This window comes from Arvicanthis niloticus, chromosome 22 (assembly GCF_011762505.2).
Source record: "Arvicanthis niloticus isolate mArvNil1 chromosome 22, mArvNil1.pat.X, whole genome shotgun sequence".
Taxonomy (NCBI): Eukaryota; Metazoa; Chordata; class Mammalia; order Rodentia; family Muridae; genus Arvicanthis; species Arvicanthis niloticus.
In genome coordinates this window covers 37,960,513-37,984,167 of record NC_133429.1, presented here as the reverse complement: position 1 = coordinate 37,984,167, position 23,655 = coordinate 37,960,513, and the positions used below count along the sequence as shown (strand labels likewise).

The 23,655-nt window shown below is 41.0% G+C and overlaps 1 protein-coding gene across 5 annotated transcripts in view; it reads right to left on the bottom strand.

Annotated features, from left to right (window-relative positions):
• Ptprr (protein tyrosine phosphatase receptor type R) overlaps window positions 1-23,655 on the bottom strand; it is a 234,994-nt gene that overhangs the window by 79,496 nt on the left and 131,843 nt on the right. For 3 of the 5 annotated variants that reach the window (XM_076920260.1, XM_076920261.1, XM_076920262.1), the window contains 4 exons: window positions 20,803-20,916; window positions 19,075-19,230; window positions 13,719-13,829; window positions 5,049-5,317 (listed from right to left, as the gene is read on the bottom strand). In XM_076920260.1, the coding sequence (XP_076776375.1) occupies window positions 5,049-5,317; window positions 13,719-13,829; window positions 19,075-19,230; window positions 20,803-20,916 (650 nt within the window). The other 2 variants (XM_076920264.1, XM_076920263.1) reach the window with 2 other exon arrangements.

Here is a 23,655-nt window from a genome sequence, read left to right as displayed (position 1 = left end):
TTTGGTTCAAAGATGAAGTAATGCAAGCCAGACCCAGGGTGAGGAGTCTATGAAGGATGAGAGAGCAGAGAAGGAAGAATCAATATGATTGGGGGGGGGGGAGGTAATTGAGAATAGAGATAAAACAATTACATCTAAAACTGTATGGATTTTCAGTCTTCATATTTTCAGTGTATACTTTCATACTAATTTAAGCATGTACATTTAGTCTTTGTGTCTTATTTTACTTACATTTTAACAAAATTATATTATTGATATCAAGAATGAGAGGTTTATTTAGCATGACCCAAGAGCCTTATGAGACAGTTGATTCATAAGGCAGCCTTTATGATCTCATGGCTTTATGGCCAGGCTTTTATGTAATCAAGAGGTTATTACTTGACATTAGGACCAAGCTCTGGAAAGGAAAACACGAGGCTTTCTAAAAACAACTTTAGAATACATAAGCACAAAATTTTAAGGCTTAAAGATGAAATGTCACAAAACTTTTTTTGACTGTATAGCGTGCTGTACAGGTATCATATTTTATCACTCTTAAAGGGATCCACTCCACCATGTTGGCAGAGAGAGATGGCAGAAAGATGGGAGTGGAAGCAGAAGAGGAAGGAAGGGCTGACTCAGTGAGCAAAATGTTTCCCTGCTGGGAGTTCACCTGAGAATTATTCATGAAACCCATTCATTCCTAGAAGTTCCTGCTCTCCAGAGATTACACTCTCTATATGAGAGATAAAGTGGCCATTAAACAATATGTATGTCCCCCGGAAGAACAGAGTCTATTGGCTCTGGCAGGTCAGCTAACTGAGAGTGACAAAGCACATACGAGTTCTCTAGGCAACCTATGCACATCGATTGCTTGGACCAATGCAGAAGGGAACAGAAGAGAAGTTCCTGGGTTGGTGCTGGGCTCCATGGCTGAGGCATAGAGTCATCACGAGGAATGACCATGAGTCACTCTAGAGGATGTGGTTCGTGAACTTTCTCCCCATTTTTCCAAGCGCCATTCCTCACCTTTGGACCGTTCTTGTTTTCAAGCTGTCAAGCTGTTTGGTGTTTTATTGCTTAAGGAAGAAATGTGAAAGCAGAAGGCAAAGAAATATGGGCTCTGTCTTTTGAGTTTCAAAGGTCAAGTCCTTAGTGGAAAAACACATCAGAGTGTGTGGGTGCCAGCTGAAGGGAAATATGAAATCAGCATGAGTAAAGATTTTTATTCACAAAGCCAGAGAAAGAATCCATGGACTCAGGGGAGGGGGAAGTGTTTGTTGGGATGACTTGAGAGCACACGCATGGGCAAGGCACTATCTTTCATGACTGAGACCTGGGGATGTGGGAGATCTTCAGCAGAGGGACCTTGACCCTTGGTAGAACTGTGAGAAAAAGTGGCTGGGAGAAGGTGCTGTAGGGATGGAGTCTTGGCATAAAGTTTTCTAGAGTCCCACTTGCGGTATAGTGGTCAGTAGTGAGAATATTATGGTACCTCAGAATGTGTTGGATACAGTTCAGAGAGGGCAAGAGAGGGAACAAAAGAAAGACATCGCTAGATACAGAGGAACTTGCACGAATAGAAAGAAGGAACAAGTGGCAACAGTCATGGGTGACCTTCTGAGGGTAGAGGGATGAAATGGACATTTTATCAAATAACACTTTGGGTGGATAGCATCAGGGCAGGTGGGTCTCTTACATTTTTTATTGAGAAGGTCCTTTCAAAATCTAGATGAAATCCCCAAGCAACAGGGGCCAAGGCAGAGTCAATCAGAAAGGGCAGAGATCAAACTTCTGCCATTTAGGTGGAATGGGCCTTAGAACAAAAGTTTAGTATGAGTTACAGAGAGAAAACTTTATTTCTCGCTTCCTTGATTTGTAGACACAGATTCATTGTTGCTGCGATGGTTGTAGTTTCTAATAGCAAATAGGGATGGGGAAAGAAGGATGGAGCCTAGGCAAGTAGTACTTCATGGACTTTGAAGAGTTTGGTATAGTGCCTGGAAAAACACTTCAGTAGCCAGATGGATGTGTGTGGGTACTTAGCAGGAAATACGGTTGGACAGAGGCTGGCAAAAGGTAGGCCAGAGAGGGTGTCATATTCCTTAAAGAGGAATTATTAGTTTCTTCCAAAAAAAGAGATATGGAAATACTGAGGAGTTTAAAAAGAATGGCATTCAAATGTATTTTAGAACACTGCTGCCTGAGACATCTGGGAATGGACTGGAGGAGGACGGAGCATGAGGCTGGAGGGTCAGCGCAGACTCTGGTTAAGAGGAATGTGAAATTCCGAATCCTCAACGGTGATGCGGTTGGAAAGAAAGGGGTCCTAGGAGAGAGGTGACAGATCTTCAGTGTTTGCATATACTATGAGAGGGGAAGGAGAAAGAAGGTTGAGGATGTTTTCAGGTTCCTAGGATTCAGAGTTCACAAAGATGGAGGTTGTGAGTTCTGTTTCTGAGCATCTTCTTTTGTGTTTATGTAATATCCCAGGAGAAGGGCATGGGTCAGGATCTCTCTAAGAATAAGGGTCGGCGTGAGGGATGGATGTGGTTAGATAAGACAGGAAGCAGAGGGGTAGAGAAGGAAACTCTGAGGAGGGCTTCAATAAAGTGGTCACTCAAGAGTCAGCACAAACTGTCTAGTAGACCATAGGAGAGATGCTAAGGAATGGGCAGCCCGTCACGCTAGACAGGAAGAAACATGAAGCATGTGTTTTGCATTGGGTAGTTAGACCATCAGACATTAACTTATCAGAATATGAGAGACAAAGAGGACGGAACATGGAAAACTGATAGGGAAGAAACTCTGTTTCTTTAGGAGAAGGAAGCAAAGACCAGAGTCAGAGGGCCAATGACCTAAGGGAACAGAAGTTCTTTGATATAGAAGAAAACTAACTTTTAGGGTGAACAGAGAGCAAATATCGATGAAGTATGGTCCTAGGTTAGGAAGGACTGGGAGACTTGTGGAGAGAATAGATTTCTCCTGCATCGAGAGGGGAAGGCATTGGGAGTAGGGGATGCTGGGACAGTTGTAGAGATAGACCAGGAGACATGGAAGCTGTTTAATATGGATAAGGTTCTAGCTTTTTCTAATAGCATTTCCATGTAGACCACAAATATATTTATAAGACACCACTTGATTATCCTTTCTTTTCAATGTGTATTCCAATTAAATGAATACGTGGATCTTTAACCTTATGTCCCCTGGAATCTAAACATGCTAAGAGGTGGTCCACAAGGACAGAATGCTACAGCTTTTCTCTGGATGATGGTTCGCTGGCCTTGCGTAGAATTAGAAGTGCACGGTACTAATTAAAATTAGCCTGTTTAGAAAAACCCATTCATCACTATCTCTGCATCTCCTTCAGTGCACCTTCCCCTCACTCTACATCCAGGCTGACCTTTCTTCCTGCCCTGCTCCCAGATCATCCCTGATACCCAGATCTCTGCCTCAAAGCTTCTCTTTGAAGTGTCGGAGACTGGAGACTGAAAAGAAGCTGAGAATCCAGCTCACCCTTTCCCAGTTTAGAAGAAAGTGAAGGTCAGATGAACAATGAGTTTGTGCGTCTATATCCCAGGTCTCCAGTCCCCATGCTACTATCATGAAGAAAGGTCTGCCCCACCTTGATTTCCAGACCAAATTTGAGAAAGGCCATTGAGCTATATCCAAGTGTGAGAATGTCACTTGGGGGCTGGGGTAGAACTGTCAGGAAGGCATTTTGGGGGAAAAGAGACAGGAGGAGTGATTTGTCTGTTCTCTGTTTCCCTCTGGAGTGACATCGATGGTTTGTTTACCAAGAGTCTTTATAGCAAATCACAACAAATTCCTCTCCTGTCATATCATTCACAGTACATTAAGAGAATTTTAGATCTTTTCTTTTTGAGACAGAGTCTTATACAGTAGTTTAGGCTGGCCTGGAACTTACTATATAGCCTCCAAACTTATGGTAATCCTCTTGTTGCAGGCCCTTGAGAGCTGGGATTATGGGTGTGAGCCATCACATCTGGCTAAAGTTCAAAGACTTGAATGATGCAGTTTGTATTTTGGAGTATTGAAAGCTCTAAGCCGTACTTCTCTGAAGGGTGTGTGTGTGTGTGTGTGTGTGTGTGTGTGTGTGTGTGTGTAAAATATGACTGTTTCCATAGGACATGGTAATAAGTCACTAGAAAGACAGTTAAAATGAACACGGTATGAATGGAAACCCAAAGACAACAAAATGGAGACCTGGGAGCGGAAGTATGTTTCCTTTGAAGTTTTCTGTGTTCTCACACCTCCTGGTGTGCAATGCTGGATACAACCTAACTATGTTTAAAATACAAATAAAATTTGTCAAGGGTGGGCTGAAATACAGCTCATTGACAGATCACTTCTGTAACATGCATGGGGCACTACGATCAATTCCACATATCACCAGAAAATAACAGAATTATTTAAGAGAACTATGGGAAAAGTTTAATTAATATTTGGGGGAAGAAAAAAAAAACAACCCTTCATTATGTACTTTGCATAATCTAGTTCCCCCTGCTCCCCATGGGACTTGCTTTAAATGGAACTGAATCACAGGGATAAGTTTGTATGAAAGAGAGATAAGGGTAACAAAAATATAGACCTTAATTTGTAATTCTTGTTGTGGTTAAAGGAAACAGAAAGGAAACTTTGGATGAGTTAATTTGTGGCACAGGTCTCTCCTATATGACATCAAACAGCTTGGGAATCTGAAGGAAACACCTGCATTTATTAGCAACTCTTGTACCATGTTTGAACATAATTAAATGAGATAACTCTATGTCTGGTTAGTGGCTCTTGATAGCAACTGGTGGTAGAATCCACCCCAAAGATGCAGATGGACTTTGAGTCTATAGAAGCTGCTAGAAAAAGATGTCCCCAAGCACATTGAGACTCAGTTTCGTGACGAGAAACCTACTTCCTGGGGCCTGTCTCATGGTGAGTGATTCTACTCCATGGTCAGTAGGTCCTAGCTGCACCCTTTTTAGCTGAAGGAAACTTTTCAGAAACAAAGCAAAACAAAAACAGCATTTCAATGCAATCTCAGTCAAGGGTCTTACCGCTCCTGGAGTCCTATGGGCTTCATTCTGAAGGGAGAAGGGCAGACAGAGGTGGAGGTGGTGTTTCGAATCTCAGGAGTGCATTGGCCTTGAGGGTCCACAACCACATTCAGCACCTTTGGCGCCTGATCAGGCTGGACCATGCTGTGGGTCGTCTTGGCCTCTGATTGTGCTTGCTGGAGTGCAAGGGGTGATAGGTGGATCTCCTGGTTTTTCTCTTTATCTTGTCTTAAGGAAAGTTGAAGCCTTTCTTTTAACCTGTAAATAATCTACAAAAAGAGACATAAGGGCTTCTGTGAGATTTGTGTGTCTTAGACAACACAGAGAATATGATCTCTCTCCTACCTTAGAAGACACAACAAAATATACATTAGTGATAAAGTAGGCCCAGCCTCTAATATAAGTTTTTGGGGTTTATGGTATTGGGATATCCTGCAAAGGATATGTTGGGTACATAAATAAGGTCAAGCCAAAAATAATCAGTCATCACCTAGTAGAGCATCAACTACATTCAGTGCAGACACAGGCTGGAGGTGGGACGGTGCAGAGACCAGTTTCCTTTGACTGGTATTTTCAGTTGGGTTGGACATACATCTTCAAAGTTTGTGCACATGAATATGTTCCTCGAGGATAGATCCAAAATGAAATTTAGCGATCATTCTATAAAGATGCCGGATGACAGTTTGATCATAGGAGTTTCTTGAAAAGGGAGGCATTTGGGAGGGAGAGCTATAAAACATGGGCCTACGATCTTTACAGAGATAGAGAACTGCATCCATTTATAGCACGAAAGCAAGACATAAAATATTAATAAAGAAATAGTTACTCGATTAGCAACCCACTCTTATCTTGGTAAACAAGTTGTTAGTCATATATCAACTTGAGAATCTGTTTAATAGTAGGCAAAGCAGCAATGTAGGGCATCTATCAAAGACAAAGATAAAACTATCTTTCTGTGTTTTAGGGTGTTGGTGTTTTGCCTCAATGTGTGTCTGTATACACACGGTTGTGTACATGGCTGGTACCTGAGGAGGCCAGAGAAGTGTGCTGGATTTCCTGGAACTGGAGTTACAGATGGCTCTGAACCACCACATGGGTGTTGGGAATTAACAGTGCAGATAGCATCCTTAGTGGTACACAGGACAGAATTAGAGGCTGCTTGTATGGTGAGCAAAAGAAATAGACAAAACTGGCTGGGGCAATGACTCAATGGTTAGAGCCTCTTGCTCTTACAGAGGACCTGGGTTTCATTCCCAGCACTAATATGGTGACTAACAATTGCCTACAACTCCAGCTCCATGGAATCTGTCGCCCCCTTCTGGCCTCAGTGAGATCCTGCATGCACCGCAGTGCATATTAACTCAAAGCAGGCATGGATATATATATGGATATACATATATATATTCTAGGAGATCAGTCTTTAAATCAAGAATTAGACAAGAATAAGAGAAAGGTTTCAAGATTGTCAGTTTTAAGGATATGCTTGTATGGATTGAAAGGTGGTTTCCTTAAAGAGAAAGAAAACTATGTACAACTGGAAGGAGACACCATACACTGAGCTGCCGAGAAATGAAAACAAATCCCTTTTTAATGTTCATTTTCTCACAACCTGGAAACTATAATCCTTAGCAAGGGAAAAATGAAATCTTAGATTTGTTTTTTCCAGAACAATGTTACGTGCTCGTGGTCTTAGCACGTGGGAGGCGGATACGGTAGGATTCAGGCCAGCTTGGGTTATACAGTCTCAAAATCCAAGCAGACAAACAAGCACACCCACATCAGTGCGGCATTTCCACAGCAAACATTGCTGCTCAAGGGGAGGACAGCTGTCAATGATTAGAGTCGAGCCTCTTTCCTTTACACTGATTACTTTCAGATAAGTGTACTGTGCTTTCTTGGAGCTATAGAATTAAAAAAAATGCCACAGAGGAGTGCCTTTATCATGTGTGTACTGCCTAATACCTTTAACTTTCTGCCCATTTGCAGTTTCTCTATATATTTTGCCACCATTCTGCAGAAACAAAAGCCACAGTGTGACAACACCAACTGGAAGGCGTATACATGGGAACCTTACCGTGTCAAGCTAAACACAGAACGACTGAAAGACGAGCCAATATTATTTGAAGTGGGATATTATTTTGAAGTTGCAAATAAGGCATTTTCCGAATGAAGAAATAAAGGCATCCATATAGGATCCACTTCACACAAGGAGTGATGTCTACATTTTATAGTTTAAGTTCCCCACATAGGAATGTAACATGTATGTTTGGATATTTGCTTACTTGCTCATGTTTTCATATTGGAGACATATTCTCCTGTGAATCAAGTGCCAGGTACAGTCGCTCCCAATTATTCTTGACATGTCACTTCTTTTTTGTTTGTTTGTTTGTTTGTTTTTCAAGATAGGATTTCTCTGTATAGCCATGTCTGTCCTGGAACTCTGTAGACCAGGCTAGCCTTGAACTCAGAAATCCACCTCCCAAGTGCTGGGATTAAAGGCGTGTGCCACCACTGCCCAGCGACATGTCTCTTCATGATTACATGAATGTGATTAAGATCTGGTCTAAAGTCCTTCTCTGCCGCAGACAGTTTGATGGGGAAACATTGCCACATATTTTATAACCATAATCTATTTCACCTCCAGCTTTTAACCCGTCTCAGTGTAGCTCGCATATGAGCTGATTTTATAGCACTAATTAGGGGGAAAATCAGAATCTGGAAAGGGCTTAATGTAAATATGACCCTTAAAATACTCAAAACACTGGACTGATGGTGTGGGGAAGATGAGGTGCTGTCTGGCACTAAGACAGTTTTCATAGATTTTAGCCACAAAGCAGTGGTTTATAACTGCCTAGTAGGAGTTTTATCCTACAGAGGGTATTTGACAATGTCCAGAGAAACTTTAGGGGAAGATAATGGGCCAGGGCCAGGCTAGGTTGCTGGTAAACACTCAGCAATACACAGGAAAGGCCACCTCCCAGGCCCACCCCATCAGAACAGTCAGCCCTTGATACTGTTGGGCAGACCTAGAGTAAGGAATCTTAAGACTCATCTGGTATAACATCTCTGTCTCACCGTGAAGCTGAAGGAGTTAAATCACTTACAGAAAACTGACTATAAAGTCTAGAATCCAGGTCTCCTAAATTCCAGGCATGTAATCATTCAACTGTGGTTTCTGTCAAATACACACCTTCTCCTTTCTGACCCAAAGCTTCGGGAAACGTGTGTCAGAGACTTCTCTGCGCAGTTTGGATTCTCACACATACAATGTTTGCATATATCATTCTTAAATCCTAGCAGAGTAATGACAAGCTAAGACTTTCCCTTTTCTCTGTCTGTCTGTCTGTCTGTCTGTCTGTCTGTCTGTCTGTCTGAGCTTGTGTTGGAGCTTTGGGATGCATTAGAATAATCTGATCATTTGAGGGAGGAGAAGAGAAAGAAATATTGAGTCAGAGGAGCTAGAAAACTGAATTATAGTATGAGGGATAAAAATGGCAGCAGTGAGACCCAAGGAATGCAGAAACGAGAGGAAGCTGAGCAAAGCCCCTTGAAACATTTTGCAGTTATAATTTTCATTTTTAAAAGTCTCTCTGGTAACAGAAAACAGTGTGTTTGGAATGAGGGGGTATTCTAATTTAAAAACAGTGGCCCTAATGGATGGCATTCTATACGGTGTTTTATAGTAAGTTCTGAAAGAGTTTACTCTTTTAATGTCATGAACATTCTTAATATATCCTGGAAATGGAACTGGCGGTGCAGGTGTGGAACATGTCTCTGTTCCAAGGAGTTTGGAGGTTTCCAGGAGACTGATGTGTAAAACCACGTTCAGTACAAGGTACTAAGGTACAAATGGGCGTGCCCTTTGCACACAGGTATGGAGTAAATGCTTATCAGCTTTCCTGGGTGGAGTCTGTCTGATAAACACAGGCATGTGTTCCTAGACCTATCTGCTCGAAGAGAAGTTCACAGAATGACTGAGAGGAATAAAGGAAACCATGCTTGACTCCTTTATGGAATCAAGCAGAGCCATGGTAGTCAGCTTAGACCTCCGACCCAGGTGCAAGTGCCTTTGAATTCCAATCCCTCCTGTCCTTCCCTTCCTCCCACATGTCCCCGACTACTGTTAGCTATGGGTCAAGTTGCTTATCTCTTCTGAATTCTGGTTGGCTCATCAGTAAAGACAGAGACTTAAAGCATTATTTTGTGTCCTGCAGTAAATCTAGGACTAGCAAGTATTCAATATCCAGGAGAAATGGGTTATTATTATTATTATTATTATTATTTTACCACTCTGAGTATAGGGGTTATAGGGTACTTAATTCATAATTTGAGTTACCAGAGTGCTTCCGTGATGGCGTCGTAATCAATCATATCAGCTATCTATCTGGGTTTATCTCCCTTATCCATAGAGATGATATGTAACAGGTTAGGAAAAACATAGCTTTTTATGTTTTACTTTTGGAATGCACTTACTGCGTGAGGTTCAGAGCCTAATTGTCCGACAGAGTATTTCCTACTTTAGGTACCAGAGTGTGACTGGAGAATCCTTTTACTTCATGCCCGGATGACTCTTCTGTGGGTTTACCACGCCAGCACGTTTACATGCCAGCAACTGTTTGTGATCTCTTAAATTACTTTCTAGAGGCAATCTGGCCACTAGGTGTGTCTGCATACATTGTATGAATATCTTTACACCTTTTAATAAACCTGTAAGTACATGGGAAGGTCTAACTTAGATGATAAATGGTGTACTTTCTGTTATGCACTCAAGTTCAAGAACTAATTCTTCTCAGTGAAGATATAAAAACCAGACTGAATGGAGTCAAAGTTGCCCACACACTTTTTCTTGGAAAATTCTATTTGTCTATGTGCCAGCAGTCCACCCACTCTGCGTTCGTGTTTGAGAAGTACTAAATAAGTCACACATTTGAAAATGTCATGCTTGTCTAATTTAATGTCTGGCAATAAATATTCCCCTTTTTGTATTTTAAGGGAACTAAACAATATGCCATATTTAAAAAAAAAAAAACCTTGCCAAGTTTTATTCTAGTGTTGTGTAGCAGAAGTGACCTTTCAACCTCGTGACAACAATTTACCTATATAATGCCATAATTATAAAATCGCCTAATTTTTTTATTTCAATGCACTATGAGCAGGCTGGACAAAAATAGTGCCACTTGACACTCCATAAATATAATTAATGCCATAAGGATAATTCTGAATTATAGTATTCTCTACGCCACGGAGCCAACAGAAGTGCAGGAAAGAGTTGCATTGTGCATTTGAGAGCTAGAAAGTGTGTCTCAGTCAATTTCAGCACAAAGTATATCCTGTGTAACTAACACTAAGAGATCCCTGCCAAAAAAATCAATTTAAGATAATTAACAGAAGCGTCTGAATTCAGGAAGATGTGCTGATCTTGGAGAGTCATATTTGATGGGTCTCTCAACGTGAGCCGTGGCAAATCATATCAGATAAATTTAGCTTCCCCTTAATCCTGTTAGAGAATATTAGTTCTCCGTGAATATCAATCCTTCCTACACACTGTCGGTTCCTCTGCTCCTCTTTAAGTGACCCCCCCCCCAGTAAAATTTAAGGTAGTGTTTGAAATCAATCAACCTATTTCTGTCATTTACTCGTAATCATCACTTGCACACAAGGCAGGCATTCTTGTTTTCATCTTTATTCCCCAACCCTTAACATGTTTCTTCCCTAGAAAGAGAACACCAGGGCTTAGTAAGCAATCCAGATGACATAGAGGGCATTAAGTATCCTTCTTTCCCCTGGTCATCCGTACCCTATGTGTCCCATTCCTTGTACATCATACAGTGCTCTGTCATCTCCACTCCTCCCCATCCCAGTTTACTGTCGTCATCCTTGTCACAAGGACCCTGACAGGGGCTACTGGTCCTCATGTTTCCCACTGCCTTCTATCCCAACCACGTGCTTAATCAGAGACTGACCTTCTAAACACACGCCCACCACCTGCATGGAGACTGTTTCCATTTTCCCCTCGACCCTGACAGTCTAAACCTGCTTCACCCCCAACACCATTCTTCTGTCTTCTCTGTCCGACACACACGTCCCACGAGTGTTTGTCTCTATCAGATGTCTGACTGTCCTGCCTTATCAATCATTCCTACGCTATCTTCTTTGTAGTCCCGATTACAATTTAATACTGAACAAAGGTATGATATGACTGTTGATGTTTATGTTTGTGGAAGGTACAGAGTTCCTATCTGTGTCTGTTTCATAAATAGCTTGCTTTGGGTTAGTACGTTTGTGATAGAGGAAGAAGTAGTGTTGACATTATTGACTCTGCCACAGTATAGATGAGATCACCCTTAGTGATTAACGTTTTACACACTTGATGGATTCATAATGCCATGATGTCATCAGAATGCAGAAGTTCATTGCCCTAAAATCTATATTCTCCACACAATACTCCCTCTGTCCACCATGACCTGACAGCCATGGACCCTTCCGATATCATTTTGTGTTTCTCAGGATGTCCTATCAATGAGCTCATACAGTGTGCCCATCATTTGATATTTAAAGCAACTTAATCTTTGTATTTCTCTCCATCATTAACGCCTCAGAGAACAGGAACTTTATGCACCGTGTCCTCTGATCCCCACACTGGAACCTCTGCAAGCATATGCTGCTTGACTTACTGGATGGATCCACCACAGACCTGACAGCACCATGCATACTTTTAAAACATCCCTTTCTTGATTAGTTCTAGTAACATTGGAACAGTCTTCTTTCAGGCTGGTGAGGTTTACACTGATGCTTTGCTAATAGTAAAAGAGGAGTTGGCCTTGGTCCCAAGATGCTGAGGGTGTGACCACTCATTATAGGTCCTTTAGTCTGAGACCAGTGCATGGTTGTACCCAGTCTGTGGGATATCTGGACATCATATTTCAGTTACAATCACTGAGCTGGAAACATATCTTACCCGTCAATAGCAAACCCTGTTCTTTTTCTGCCCTTTAATACCCAAAGCCTGCCTATGATCTGGCATTTCACACTTCCCTTTCATGCTTGCCTCTGTCTTCTGCATCTTACTCACTAATCATCCAAACAATCTGTTGGTATCATTTTCTGCTCTTTTTCTCTTCCTGTTCTAGAGTTCCTCTTTTTCTCCTTGTTGTGATGGGGATTGAACACGGGGAGTGACAAGCTCTAAGCAAGCCTTCTGTTGAGCTAGATTCCCAGTCCTTTCAATCCCTTTAATCTGTGCAAGAGAATAAATCCTAATTAGGACTAACAAGACAGAGAACAGAACTTGAGATTTTTCTGTGCTGAAGGATCACATATCTTAAAGTGCACTCAGCTACGAGAAGAAACTACACCCTTAAAAAAAAAAGTAGTCAGACATCTCCTGAACAGTTTCCATGAAACTTAAAGTCCTTTTCATTAAAGTTATTTTCTTTAATATCTACCACTTAAGATATAAAATCTCGTTTAAACTTAGTTCTTAAACTACGGTCTTGTTTATTGGGTCACAGTTTTTAGAAGCTCAGTTTCTGATCCAAAGGAGATACCTTTGAATCCATTATGATGCAAATTTTAGGATGTCTTGCTATTTTTTATATCTTGAGATCTTGGACATGTGACTGTCTTCACTCTATTTGTGACCTTGTTGGCGTCCCCCAAATTCAGATCAGCTGACCTCCAAGACCCAGTCTCAATCTCTCTGGCATTGTTTCCAGAAGGAAGAACACCCATGTAAAACGAACCAGCAAAGCACTTGGCAACATTGTTGACTGTAGACAGAGTCTTCGGCATTGTGTCTTTTTTTTTGGGGGGGGGGGGAATATGTAAAATAAAATGAAGCATTTCTTAAAATATGCAAATTAAGTTAACATAATACACAGGAAAAGCTATTAAACCCATTTGTAAACTCCAAACTACATCACAGATTTTTAAAATAATAACAATAACAATAACAATGACAACAACAACAACAAAAACCCCTCATTCCACTTGAAAGTTAATTATTAACTTGTTCAATACAAAGCCTGGCTTAATTTAGTGGGTTGGGCTTATTTTGGATTCTACGTTTTAAAATCAGGACTATGCTTTGTTGGTCACGTGTCACGACCTGGAGCGTCTTTTATCCTTATATATTATTCATTCAACTGGAAAATGAATGAAATAGCAGTGAATGGTTATAATCTAATGCCTGATATTTCTTAGGATACCTTCAAGGCTGTTTAAAATAAGGAAACAAACCATTCCTTGGGGAGAAAGCTTGCCTCAAAGACGTATTTCTTCGAAAAAAAAAATTCCCCTGTGTCCCATAAAGATGACATAAGAGGAGAAATGAAGTCAGCCCCAAAGTGTGCACTTGAGACTTCAGTGATGTTAAGGGTTACAGTGACCCCAGTAAATCACCTTCTAAATCTTCACACAGGGGTTGGTCTAGATCCTAAACACTTCAGTGCAGTTGCATCCTCATTCTGCCGCAGCACAGCATCTACACTTCCTCACGTCACATCATTTAGCAATCAATCGTCTGCTGCCACAAAACGGTCCCAGCCTAACCGGATTACAGCCTGGCTTCTGCTCCGTAGTCTTTTCAACATCCATTCAAGTGGCAAAATACCTAACATTGCCAAGATGTGGGCTCCACGAAGGATAAGATAGACAAAGAAGCAAACTTACCATCAAACAGGTTACTACGATGATAAAGATGCTGAGGAAGATGACGACAGCGTAAAATCCTTCTTTGCTCCAGATCTTGTCCGCTTCATGCTGCCCTTGTAAAACATTTTTCTTTTGAAAGCAAAACAGAAAGCCCGGTGTTAAAGGAGAGCTTGGGGAAACTGGAGCTCTTATCAGACTGTCAACAGAGTTTTTAGCTCAATTCCACTCGGTGTAGTTAAACACACCTCCACCCCGGGCTGCCACAGCTGCTTCCCTAACTGCTCAGGCACGGATGGACAGCTATCCTCCGTGTCAGGAGAGCCTGTAAGGGAGGGGTTGGGCATGAGGGACAGGTTGCCTTCCTCCAGGTCCGGCACAGCCTCTCCTGGAAACTACCTGGTTCACAGGTGAGGGAGCTCTATGCTTCTCTGTGCGGAGGAACTGTTTTCAAAGCTCTCCGTACTCTGGTACTCTTGAGTCCCCTCCCACGTCCACACTGTGTTACAGCGCTGCTCCTTACTTTTAAAGAGAAGTGAAACAGGTACGAACAAAAAGCTCGTGATGGTTCGATAAACAAGCCTCGAGTTTGGGACCACTCCTGTTCAGTTTTCTTTTTCCTTTTATCAGACCGTTTTCCCCTCTAAACAAAACTCCCTTTGTCAAAAACCAACGCAGCATTGCACGTAGAAATTGCCAGGATATTATTATATTTTATTTGAAGTGACAGGGAACACCCACAGGGACAGAATTATTTAGTAATAAACGGTAAAAACATAAATAGGATATAATTTTTTTTTTTTTTTTACTGAGTTTGCTCCCTGCTCTGGGAGTGGAGCTGGACAAGACGTATACATAAGATGTGACTCCTTGTTGGTTCACTGTTACTCATCCTTCAGGACAGAACAGGATGGATGCTTTAAAACTTTATTATTTTCTGTTTTAGACAGATCCTCTCCTTCTGTAGCCCAGGCTGGCCCGGAACTCAAGGCAATTAATGCTCTTGCCTCAGCCTCTCAGGTGCTGGGATCATAGGCATGGGCCATGATGCCTAGCTATAGGAGTATTTTATAAGTTGATGATATTGTAGATTTATAGGCAAAGAAACGTCAACTTGAAAACAACCTAGGAGTTTCTGAGTAGTAAAAACAAAGTTTGTGTCCAGCAAACTGTTTCCACTCACTCCCAAGACCGCTTTACAGTCCTCAGGGAGAGCACTTGTCTATATCCGTGATGATTAATTAGCCCCGAAGACTAAGCAAGCCACAAATTAAACCTATATTCTAGGTGTTTATATTTTGAGACCATTTCTAGCTATTTTTATTTCTGAGTTTAAAAAGTGTACCTAGCATTTTCAGGTGAGATAAGAAATATTAACCTTGAAAACTGCTTTATGGAAATCGTAATCTCTGCAATCAATCAAAGATGAGTCAGAAACCTGGAGTTCAATTATGATGATGCAGATCATTTGGAGAGAGGCTTATTTATGTGCGACTACCTTTTGCCTCTTCTAGACAGATGCATAGATAAAGGAAATAATTTATGTACATACTTTGAACGATAGAGAATCTGTTAGAACTCAGTTGGCGAGGTGATTAGTAAGGGAACATTGCAGGAAATACTAGGTCCCTTTGACAAATATTTTTCACTTCTTTGAAAACAGCTAGGCCATTTTTTTTTCTTCTTTTCTGCTCTAGTTTCTCTGTAAACACAGCTAGAAGCTAATAGAAAAGAAAACTATTGTAGGAACCTGGAATAGAATTGAAGGCTTTCTTTTTTTTTTCCAGGCAAGCAAATGGCATTCATTGTTTGCTTTAAAAGCAAACTAGTTAAACCTTCACACAGGCAGCGCACATTTGTCAAATTTAAGTATAAGGATCTGAGCTTAAACTCGTGTAAAATTTAAAGAAGAGGTTGGAAGGAGACATTGTGGTTGGATCCATTTTCCTTTTCTAGTTCTATGGTTCTCAAGAGCATAAACACGTCTCCTTCTGTGGAAGGCAGACCTGTTTTGATTTTTCTTTTTAAGTGAAGCAATGATGGCCGCAGAATCATGCCTCACCCTCCCATACCCCACCCCAGCCCCAGCCAAAAAAGCTCTTGTTTTGAACTAGAACTTAGTCACTGAACGTTCCTGGTAAATAGATTTCCTTCTGAGTCACGCCGCTCCTGCTGAGAGCTGCTGTATCGGCTCAGAGATCTAAATGGCCTGATAAGGGCAGGGTAATAAAGGAAAAGTTTGCGGTCTTCAAGAGAACTACACATCAGAAGACTGCAATGCACGGTAATGGCCAATCTCACCTTTGCATAGGGTTAACCCAGTGGCTTTTAGATTTTTGTCAGGGGCTGCAGGTTCAATAAGTCACAGACTCCCAGACCAGGTCAAGTTAATGCCACTGTACCATCTTTATGACTTATTTCATAGCTGTGCTGTTCTGCCCTGACACGTAGGTGTGGTGAAAGCAGCTGGTGTGTTTTACTATTTAAAAATCAAGAGGTTTCCTTTCTGTATGACGATGGCCTCTCTTGATGCCATAAAGTTGGTTCTGCCCTTCCCTCTACCATCTCTTCCAGCCCTTCTCTCTGTCTCTCTCTCTCTCTGTCTCTCTCTGTCTCTGTCTCTCTCTCTCTCTCTCTGTCTCTCTCTCTGTCTCTGTCTCTCTCTCCATTTTCTTTCTAGCTCCTTATATCAGGGAAGATGAAGGAGATAACAGGGAGCTCGAGAGGCACAGCTCATAGGGAAAGATGGAGTGCAGAAATTGAAACGGAAATGTTATATAAATGGTCCGTTTCATTTGACGGCTACAAATTAATGTGATTCATCTCACAACAGTACGGTTTTGCCAGTAGGCACAGTGCAAGCCCTTGATCCGCGTGATCTAAGGTATGTTAACACCAAATGGTGTATATGCCCTCAGCAATGCATGCAAGGCCTGGAACCCTTCACACTTGCCTGCTGGTTAATGTTGCAAGTTTTGAAGGATAAACCATCCAACTCAGAAATTATGGGTCACATTTTATATTGTATGATTTTTCTTCTTTTTGTATCATTTGTTTCCCCCTCAGGAATCAGCCAATTCAGTGTCTGCTATTTAAAGAAGATAACTTTCTCCTTTGAAATATAGTAGTTATGAAACTCAAGTAATTTGTTCATGAACAACGATAAAAACCTAAATAATTTGTTCTGTGTTAATGTGGGAACTTGATGTTTCAGTTTCATAAATCTCAGGATGTTAGTTCCAGAGTAAGATCCTGTCTTAAAGACTCTTCACCCCAGAAAAGAAACAAAAGGTCTCTTTCCCTCAAGAAACTTGGGTTGGAAACAGATAATGAACAAAGGTAATTCTCTATTTGGTGTTTTTCTTTGTATTATGAGTAATTTTCAATAAAAATATCAGGACACAAGTTTAGAATCGCGCTAACATAAATAAGGAAGCAGCCACTCAGCAGTTAAAAGCCCAGCACCTGGAGGACCATGGACAACATTAAGAAATATGGATTGCATTCTGTTGTACGTTGAAACCAAAGAATCATAAAATTAGGTTTATATCGAAGAGCGTTATCCTGATAGCAAAAGAAAGAAACAGGTTTTGTGCAGGAAGGAGAGGGGCAGGACAGGGAACAAAACCAAAAGCCGTGAGTAGAGGGTGACTGTCTTGGTTCAGGAGTGACAGATAGTTTGTCCTCCTAGCTACGGCTTCTGCATCTGGGAATTCAGCCAACTGTGGATAGAAAATATTAGTGCAGAAGATTCATCTTCAATTCACCTATACATTTTCTCACCACTATCCCCTAAAACAATATTTTTTAACAACTCTTCACATCTTAATTACATCAATATTGTGTATTGTAAATAATGTAAGCATATGGGATTGTGTTCCTAGAGCTTATGTAGATGCAGATATAGCTTTATATAGGAAATCTGAGCATCTGGCTATTTTGGTGTGTGTTGGTGTCCTGGACCCAAGCTTCTGAGGGCATCAAAAGACTGCATATTCTCAATTCATCTAGGTCGAAATCACATTTGTTTGGTATAAACAAAAGCTGATGAATTTCACATTTTTAAAAAAAGTCAATTGATGTCAAGTCAATTAGAGAGGGGCTGGCTCCGTTTTTGAATATGAAGGAAGTGAGGTTAACACAATGGGAAGAGAAAAATCCTCACTGAGCAAAATGGTCTGAGCAAGATTCAAAAGGCTGAGCGCTAACAATTTTAATACAAGACCATGGATTTACTAAAATGAAGGGCAAAGTAACTCAGGGAAGAGGGATAAAACAGGCAGCGAATAAGGATTTGTTTTGTTTCATTTGGAAGTAGTAGCCCAGGCTTGCCTGGAACTCTCTATGTAGGTGGACCAGACTTTGAAATCATGACTCTCCAGCCTCTGCCTCCTGAGTGCTAGTATCTGGTACTTCAGGGATGTTGCCACTGTGCCCATCCAGACAGTTATACTCCCTCTGTCTCTGCCTCTTTCTCTGTATCTTTGTTTCCTCTCCCTATTTCCTTCCCTCCCTCCCTTTCTCTTTCCTTTCTTTCTTCTCTTCTTCCCTCCCTCCCTCCCTCCCTCCCTCCCTCCCTCCCTCCCTCCCTCCGTCCCTCCCTCTTTTTTTCCCTTCCCCTTCTTCCTCCTCCCCCCCCCTTTTTCTTCCTGTACTGGGCATTGAACCTAGAGCCTAACACACACATGTGATAGTTTATACCTCACCCTTGAGTCACTTTGAGGCAGTTGCTTAATTTCTGTGTACCCTGTTTTCTGTTTATACCTGTTTTCCCTCAGAGCCAAATTCCATGAATTTGTGAGCAGAAGGACATCTATTTAGGATCCTGGTGATTCTGCTGAATTTAAGTTTGATAGGAGAAACAGAGAGGTTTATTCACTGTGTAGGAAACATGGATGAGATGGTGTAGATACAGTCTTTAAGGGTCAAAGAAAGTATCTGGTCTTCTCACACATAGGAAAAGGCCTGTTCCACACAATTCCAAATTATGTGGAAATGGCTATTCTGTGATTATTTTGACAATGAAGGTGATATGGGAAAAAAAACAGAGTGGAGTTTTTCTTTTCTTGGCAACTCAGTTTCAAGTGACTGACCTATCTATCTAACTCTTCTTTCTTGTAGACAGTTTACTGAAAAAAGAATCACAGGGTCATAATGGTTTCAAGAATCAAGTGTCAAATAGTGAAACTTTAACACGGAAAAGTGAATTTTCTTAGGGAAAGCACCCAAGCTGAAGTGGACTGGATTCTGACCTTTAGGGAGATTGATATTTTTAGGGCTTCTGTTTCAAAGCCTCGCTGTTTGGATTAGCATATGGTGCTGACTTTGAATTTTTTTTTTTAATGCAACAACATTTAACATCCATACAACGACATACCTCAGGGGAGATGTCTGTGATTCCAAACTGTGGTAAACTCTGACGCAAAACATCCACGTTAAGGGAACGAAGTACTTCCTCAGCCTGCAGTGCCTGTGGATCCCCTGGTTTCCGGTTTACGGGAGACACGAACAACTCAACCTGGCTCTTCTTTTCCTAGGGAGAGCACACCATTTGGGTAAGATGAAGACAGCTTTAAAAAGTTGGGCAAAATTTTCACCTGTTCTTCACAAACATGAAAGTCAGGTTCCTAGAATCTTCAAAGTCATTTTAGGGAGTGATGTGTATTCGTTTCTCCTAGGTATATTGCTATGATTGATTTCAGAGCCGACATCTAGATGTAACGTAGGCTGGCCCAGATCTCTGCATCCTCCTGCCTCAGCTTCCTCCTAAATGCTAGAATTAGAGCTGTGTACCAACTTAACATATATTTCTCAGATGCTTCCTGGATAATTATGCTTACAGACATATTTTAAAGTCAAGTGAGTTAGCATTTTATATATTAATTATTTAATTATTTTATTTATTTTTATTTAAGTAGTTTCTACATATTAAATATTTAATATATGTCTGTGTGTGCACATATGTGTGCTGATATGCATGCATACATGTGTGTTGTGTATGCACTTATATGAACCCCATGTGTTGGAGCCTGTGGAGGTCAGAAGATGACACTGCATCCTCTAGAACTGGATCCAGGCAGTTGTGACTATCACGAGGGTGCTGGGAACCAAACTCAGCTCTCCTGTAAAGAGCAGTAAGTGCTCTGAAACTGGGGAGCCATCTGTACAGCTGCCACTCAACGTTTCTGTCCTGTGAGCATTAGACAAATACCTTTTTAAAAAAATAAATAAATAAAACTTATGCCGGGCAGGGTAATACATGCCTTAATCCCAGAATTTGACTTCGAAGCCACCCTGGTCTACAGAGTGAGTTCCAAGACAGCCAGGGCTATACAGAGAAACCCTGTCTTGAAAGATTTAAAAGAAAAGTAGTCTGATTTAAATTGTCCATTTTATCCACATGGCTTATAGCAATCTTCAGTGTTAATGAGAGCATGAAGCTCATGACCTCCAGGTTCCCAGACACTGAGAATGAATTCAGGTGACTAGGTGATAGGTCAGGAGTTCCTACACAGCAGATTCCTCGATCTCTTAGGTTCTCCTCATTCCCACCTCAGATGCCAACCTTAAGTTTTTTTCTTGGCATTCCATGAGCTATGAGGGGTAAGGACTAACTCTTTTTTATTCATACACATTTTTTTTTGTTTTGTGCATTCAACGTCCATTCTATTGATAAGCTTAAAAGAGCTTCAGTAAACGGTGTCCAGAAATCTGATAGAGAAGGTTCCACTGTCCTGGACAATATTTTGGGAGTTATGCCAGGATGCTGGAGAAAGTGATCTGGCCCTTTTTCATATTTATAGGGGAGGCTAATATTGAATTATGACAAGGTTAATAAAACATTTTCTGTAAGGGGCCAGACGGTAAATTCCTTGGGCTTTATGGGCCAATCTGTTTGCTCTAACAACTTAGTTTTGCCATTGTAAGCATAAAATCAGCCACACACAACATGTGAACGAGAGAATGTGGCTTGTTTCAATAAAATGTTGTTTCCAAAAATAGTTACTGTGGTAGATTTGGATTATCAGTCATAGAATGGTAGCATGGAGCCTTTGATAATGGAAACGTGGCTTGAATTCTGGGATTATGAAAGGTGTGATCTTACAATGAGACGGTTGATGTGCACTTGCTGAGGTAAGAGTCCCAGGGCTGCAGCTACACCTTGGCGGAAAATCCGAAGCAAGGTTATGTTCAGCTTGTTTATATCCATTTGCAGTGTCTGGAAAACAGAGACAGAAAAAAAAATACAAAACCAAGTGAATATGGAGTTTCAGACAGTCAGTCACTAATAACTGGCCACAACAGTTTGTGGGGGGTGGGAGTGGGGCTCTTATAAGTTCACGGTTCAGGTGCTAATTTTGATATAACTAAAATAATAAATATTCTTTATGTGAAATTTCAAATGGCATTAGTTAAAAAGATGGAAAATCATGTAATAAAACAATGTGTCTAGTTATTTAAAAACACATGAAAAGAAAATGATCATTTTTTTAAAACAGGAATTCCATTGCAGTGTGGCTTAGTCTACTTTGCTCTCCTTTTGGTGTTTGTGGACAAGCCTATTTTAGCTATGTAAGCTGAAGGATATATTAATTCATGTTCACACACAGTCACAGAGAAGGATGCTATGCAAGTCCCATAAGGCTGAAGCTAGAAGTTTCTCTATATAGTGACCTGCTGCCAGAGCCAGGCAAATATATGAGGTACAGTATGTATTTACACTGGTAGCAAAGCCAGCAATATAAGGACTTGATCTAAGGTAAACAGTGTTCATTTAACATGTGGGAAAACACTCCTGACAAGTCTAAACAGTAAAATGTTCCAGAATTACAAATCAAATTGTGATGGTAGTAACATAGCCTAAGGCAGTAGCGCTATTCTATTACTGTACTTAAACCAGGGAGTCGTTTACTGTGTTTTCAAAACTGGATCATGAGGTTGGACAGTTGACTCTGCAGATTAAAACACTTCCTGTTTTCCCAGAGGACCTGAGTTCAGTTCTCAGCTCCTGATTCAACAGCTCACAACCACTTACAACTGCAGCTCCAGGGGACTTCACACCCGTTTATGGCTTTTACAGGTACCTACATGAAAGTAGCACCCCCCCCCCCACACACACACAGAGAGAGAGAGAGAGAGAGAGAGAGAGAGAGAGAGAGAGAGAGAGAGAGATTGGAAGAGGGAGAGAGAGCATGTCCCATAGTGATTAAAGATAAATACTTGTAAGAAAGAGAAACTGAATCTTATGCATTTTGTATATTCTTGTATTGGCGAGTCCACTACTTTGGCCAGAGTAGGTTGAGTCTAACTAACTATTGGATGGTTCTCATTTGCTTGGTTAATAGATCGCATTGCAACTATAATCTACTCTAGAGTGAGAACCCGTAAGCTGGGACGCTCTTAGCTTTCCCTAAAAGGAGAATGATAGAATGATATTGCTTTGAAAAACACGTAGACTTGTTAGGAAAGATTATCTATATTCAAACTTTGTGGCAGATAAATGACTGGAAGTGGCCAGTGTTCAAGGTGTCAGGAGCCAGGCATTAACAGTACATAAAACAGGTGAAGTGCTTCCCAATCAAAATGGTAGGCTTACCTACTTTTTTTTTTTATCATAAATTTCTACCTGGGGGTATTTTAATGCCTGCACAAGGGTGGGGGCCCTCTGTCTTGTTATGGAGGAGAGCCAACTGAGATCCAAAGCAGGGTAGAAGCACCAAAAAATTCTGCCTGACACCCTAACAACAGGTATCTACTTGTTTCTAGTGAAGGAAAATGGAGAATTTAATCAGAATTGGGTTGAAAAGCTGTATTGACACTATCAACAATACTTTCAAACATATTTATTCATTATGTTTATCTATTGTAAAACAATAGACATACATTGTCTTAGGGTTGTAGAGATAAAAGTTTGAATTAAAGCAGCAGTAGAACCATGTTCCCTCATGTATCTCCAGGGAAGAAGATGCCATTTGTCTTCTAGTTTCTTTTATTTGGGGCACTTTTTGGTATTGCTTGTCTGGCAGCTCCAGTCATTGCCTGTGGCATCACACGGTCATCTTTTGTGTCTCTTCCCTCTATGGGTATCTGTGTTGTAAGTTCCTCTTTTTATAATGGCTGGGCATATTGAATAAGGAACTCTCCCTACTGTAGGATGGCTTTAGTGAGCTGTACTTGCAATGCCCCTACTTCTAAATTAACTCACATTCTTAGGGAGTTAAAAGCCCAACATAAGAATCTTGTGAGGATTAAGTTAAACTCCAAATAAGGATAACGTCAGAATTCTTAGAAAAAAAATGTTACACTTTAGGCAGGGCATTAACTAAAGATCTCAATGTTTTGCCATGTTTCCTTGACTGTAAGTCAATACAAACTGTATTCAGCTGAATTCTGGGTGTTCATCCCTGAGAAGAGCTGTTTGTAGAGAGCTACTTGGGTGGTCAGACAGGGCCACCAGTGAATATTTCTATTTAAAGGCTGTATGCAATCTTGAGTGCTTTCTAGGAAAAGGAGTGTCAATGCCTGGGTTAGCAGAAAGAAGAAGTTAAAGAACACAGAGAGGAGCTAAAAAAAGGGGGTTCCCTGGAGGACTCACTCCCCACTTGTTACAACAGTTTCTCCTGGACTTGGGCTTCTCATCTTCTGTCTTATTAGAATGTGAGCCTCTTCTTTCAGGAAGTAATCCTTTATGGCATAAAAATCATCTAATGGGGGTTGGAGAGATGGCTTTACAGTTAAGAGCATCTACTACTTTGCAGGGGACACATGCTTGGTTCTCAGTATCCAAGTCATGCACTTTATCGTCACCTATAACTTCACCTTCAGAGGACTGGATGCCTTCTTCAGGCTTCGGTGTGCACTTCACCCAAGTGCACATACCCTGACACATATACTCATAATTTAAAAAATAAAATATTTAGTAATCATCTAAGGATGTATAAGAGTTCACATATCATTT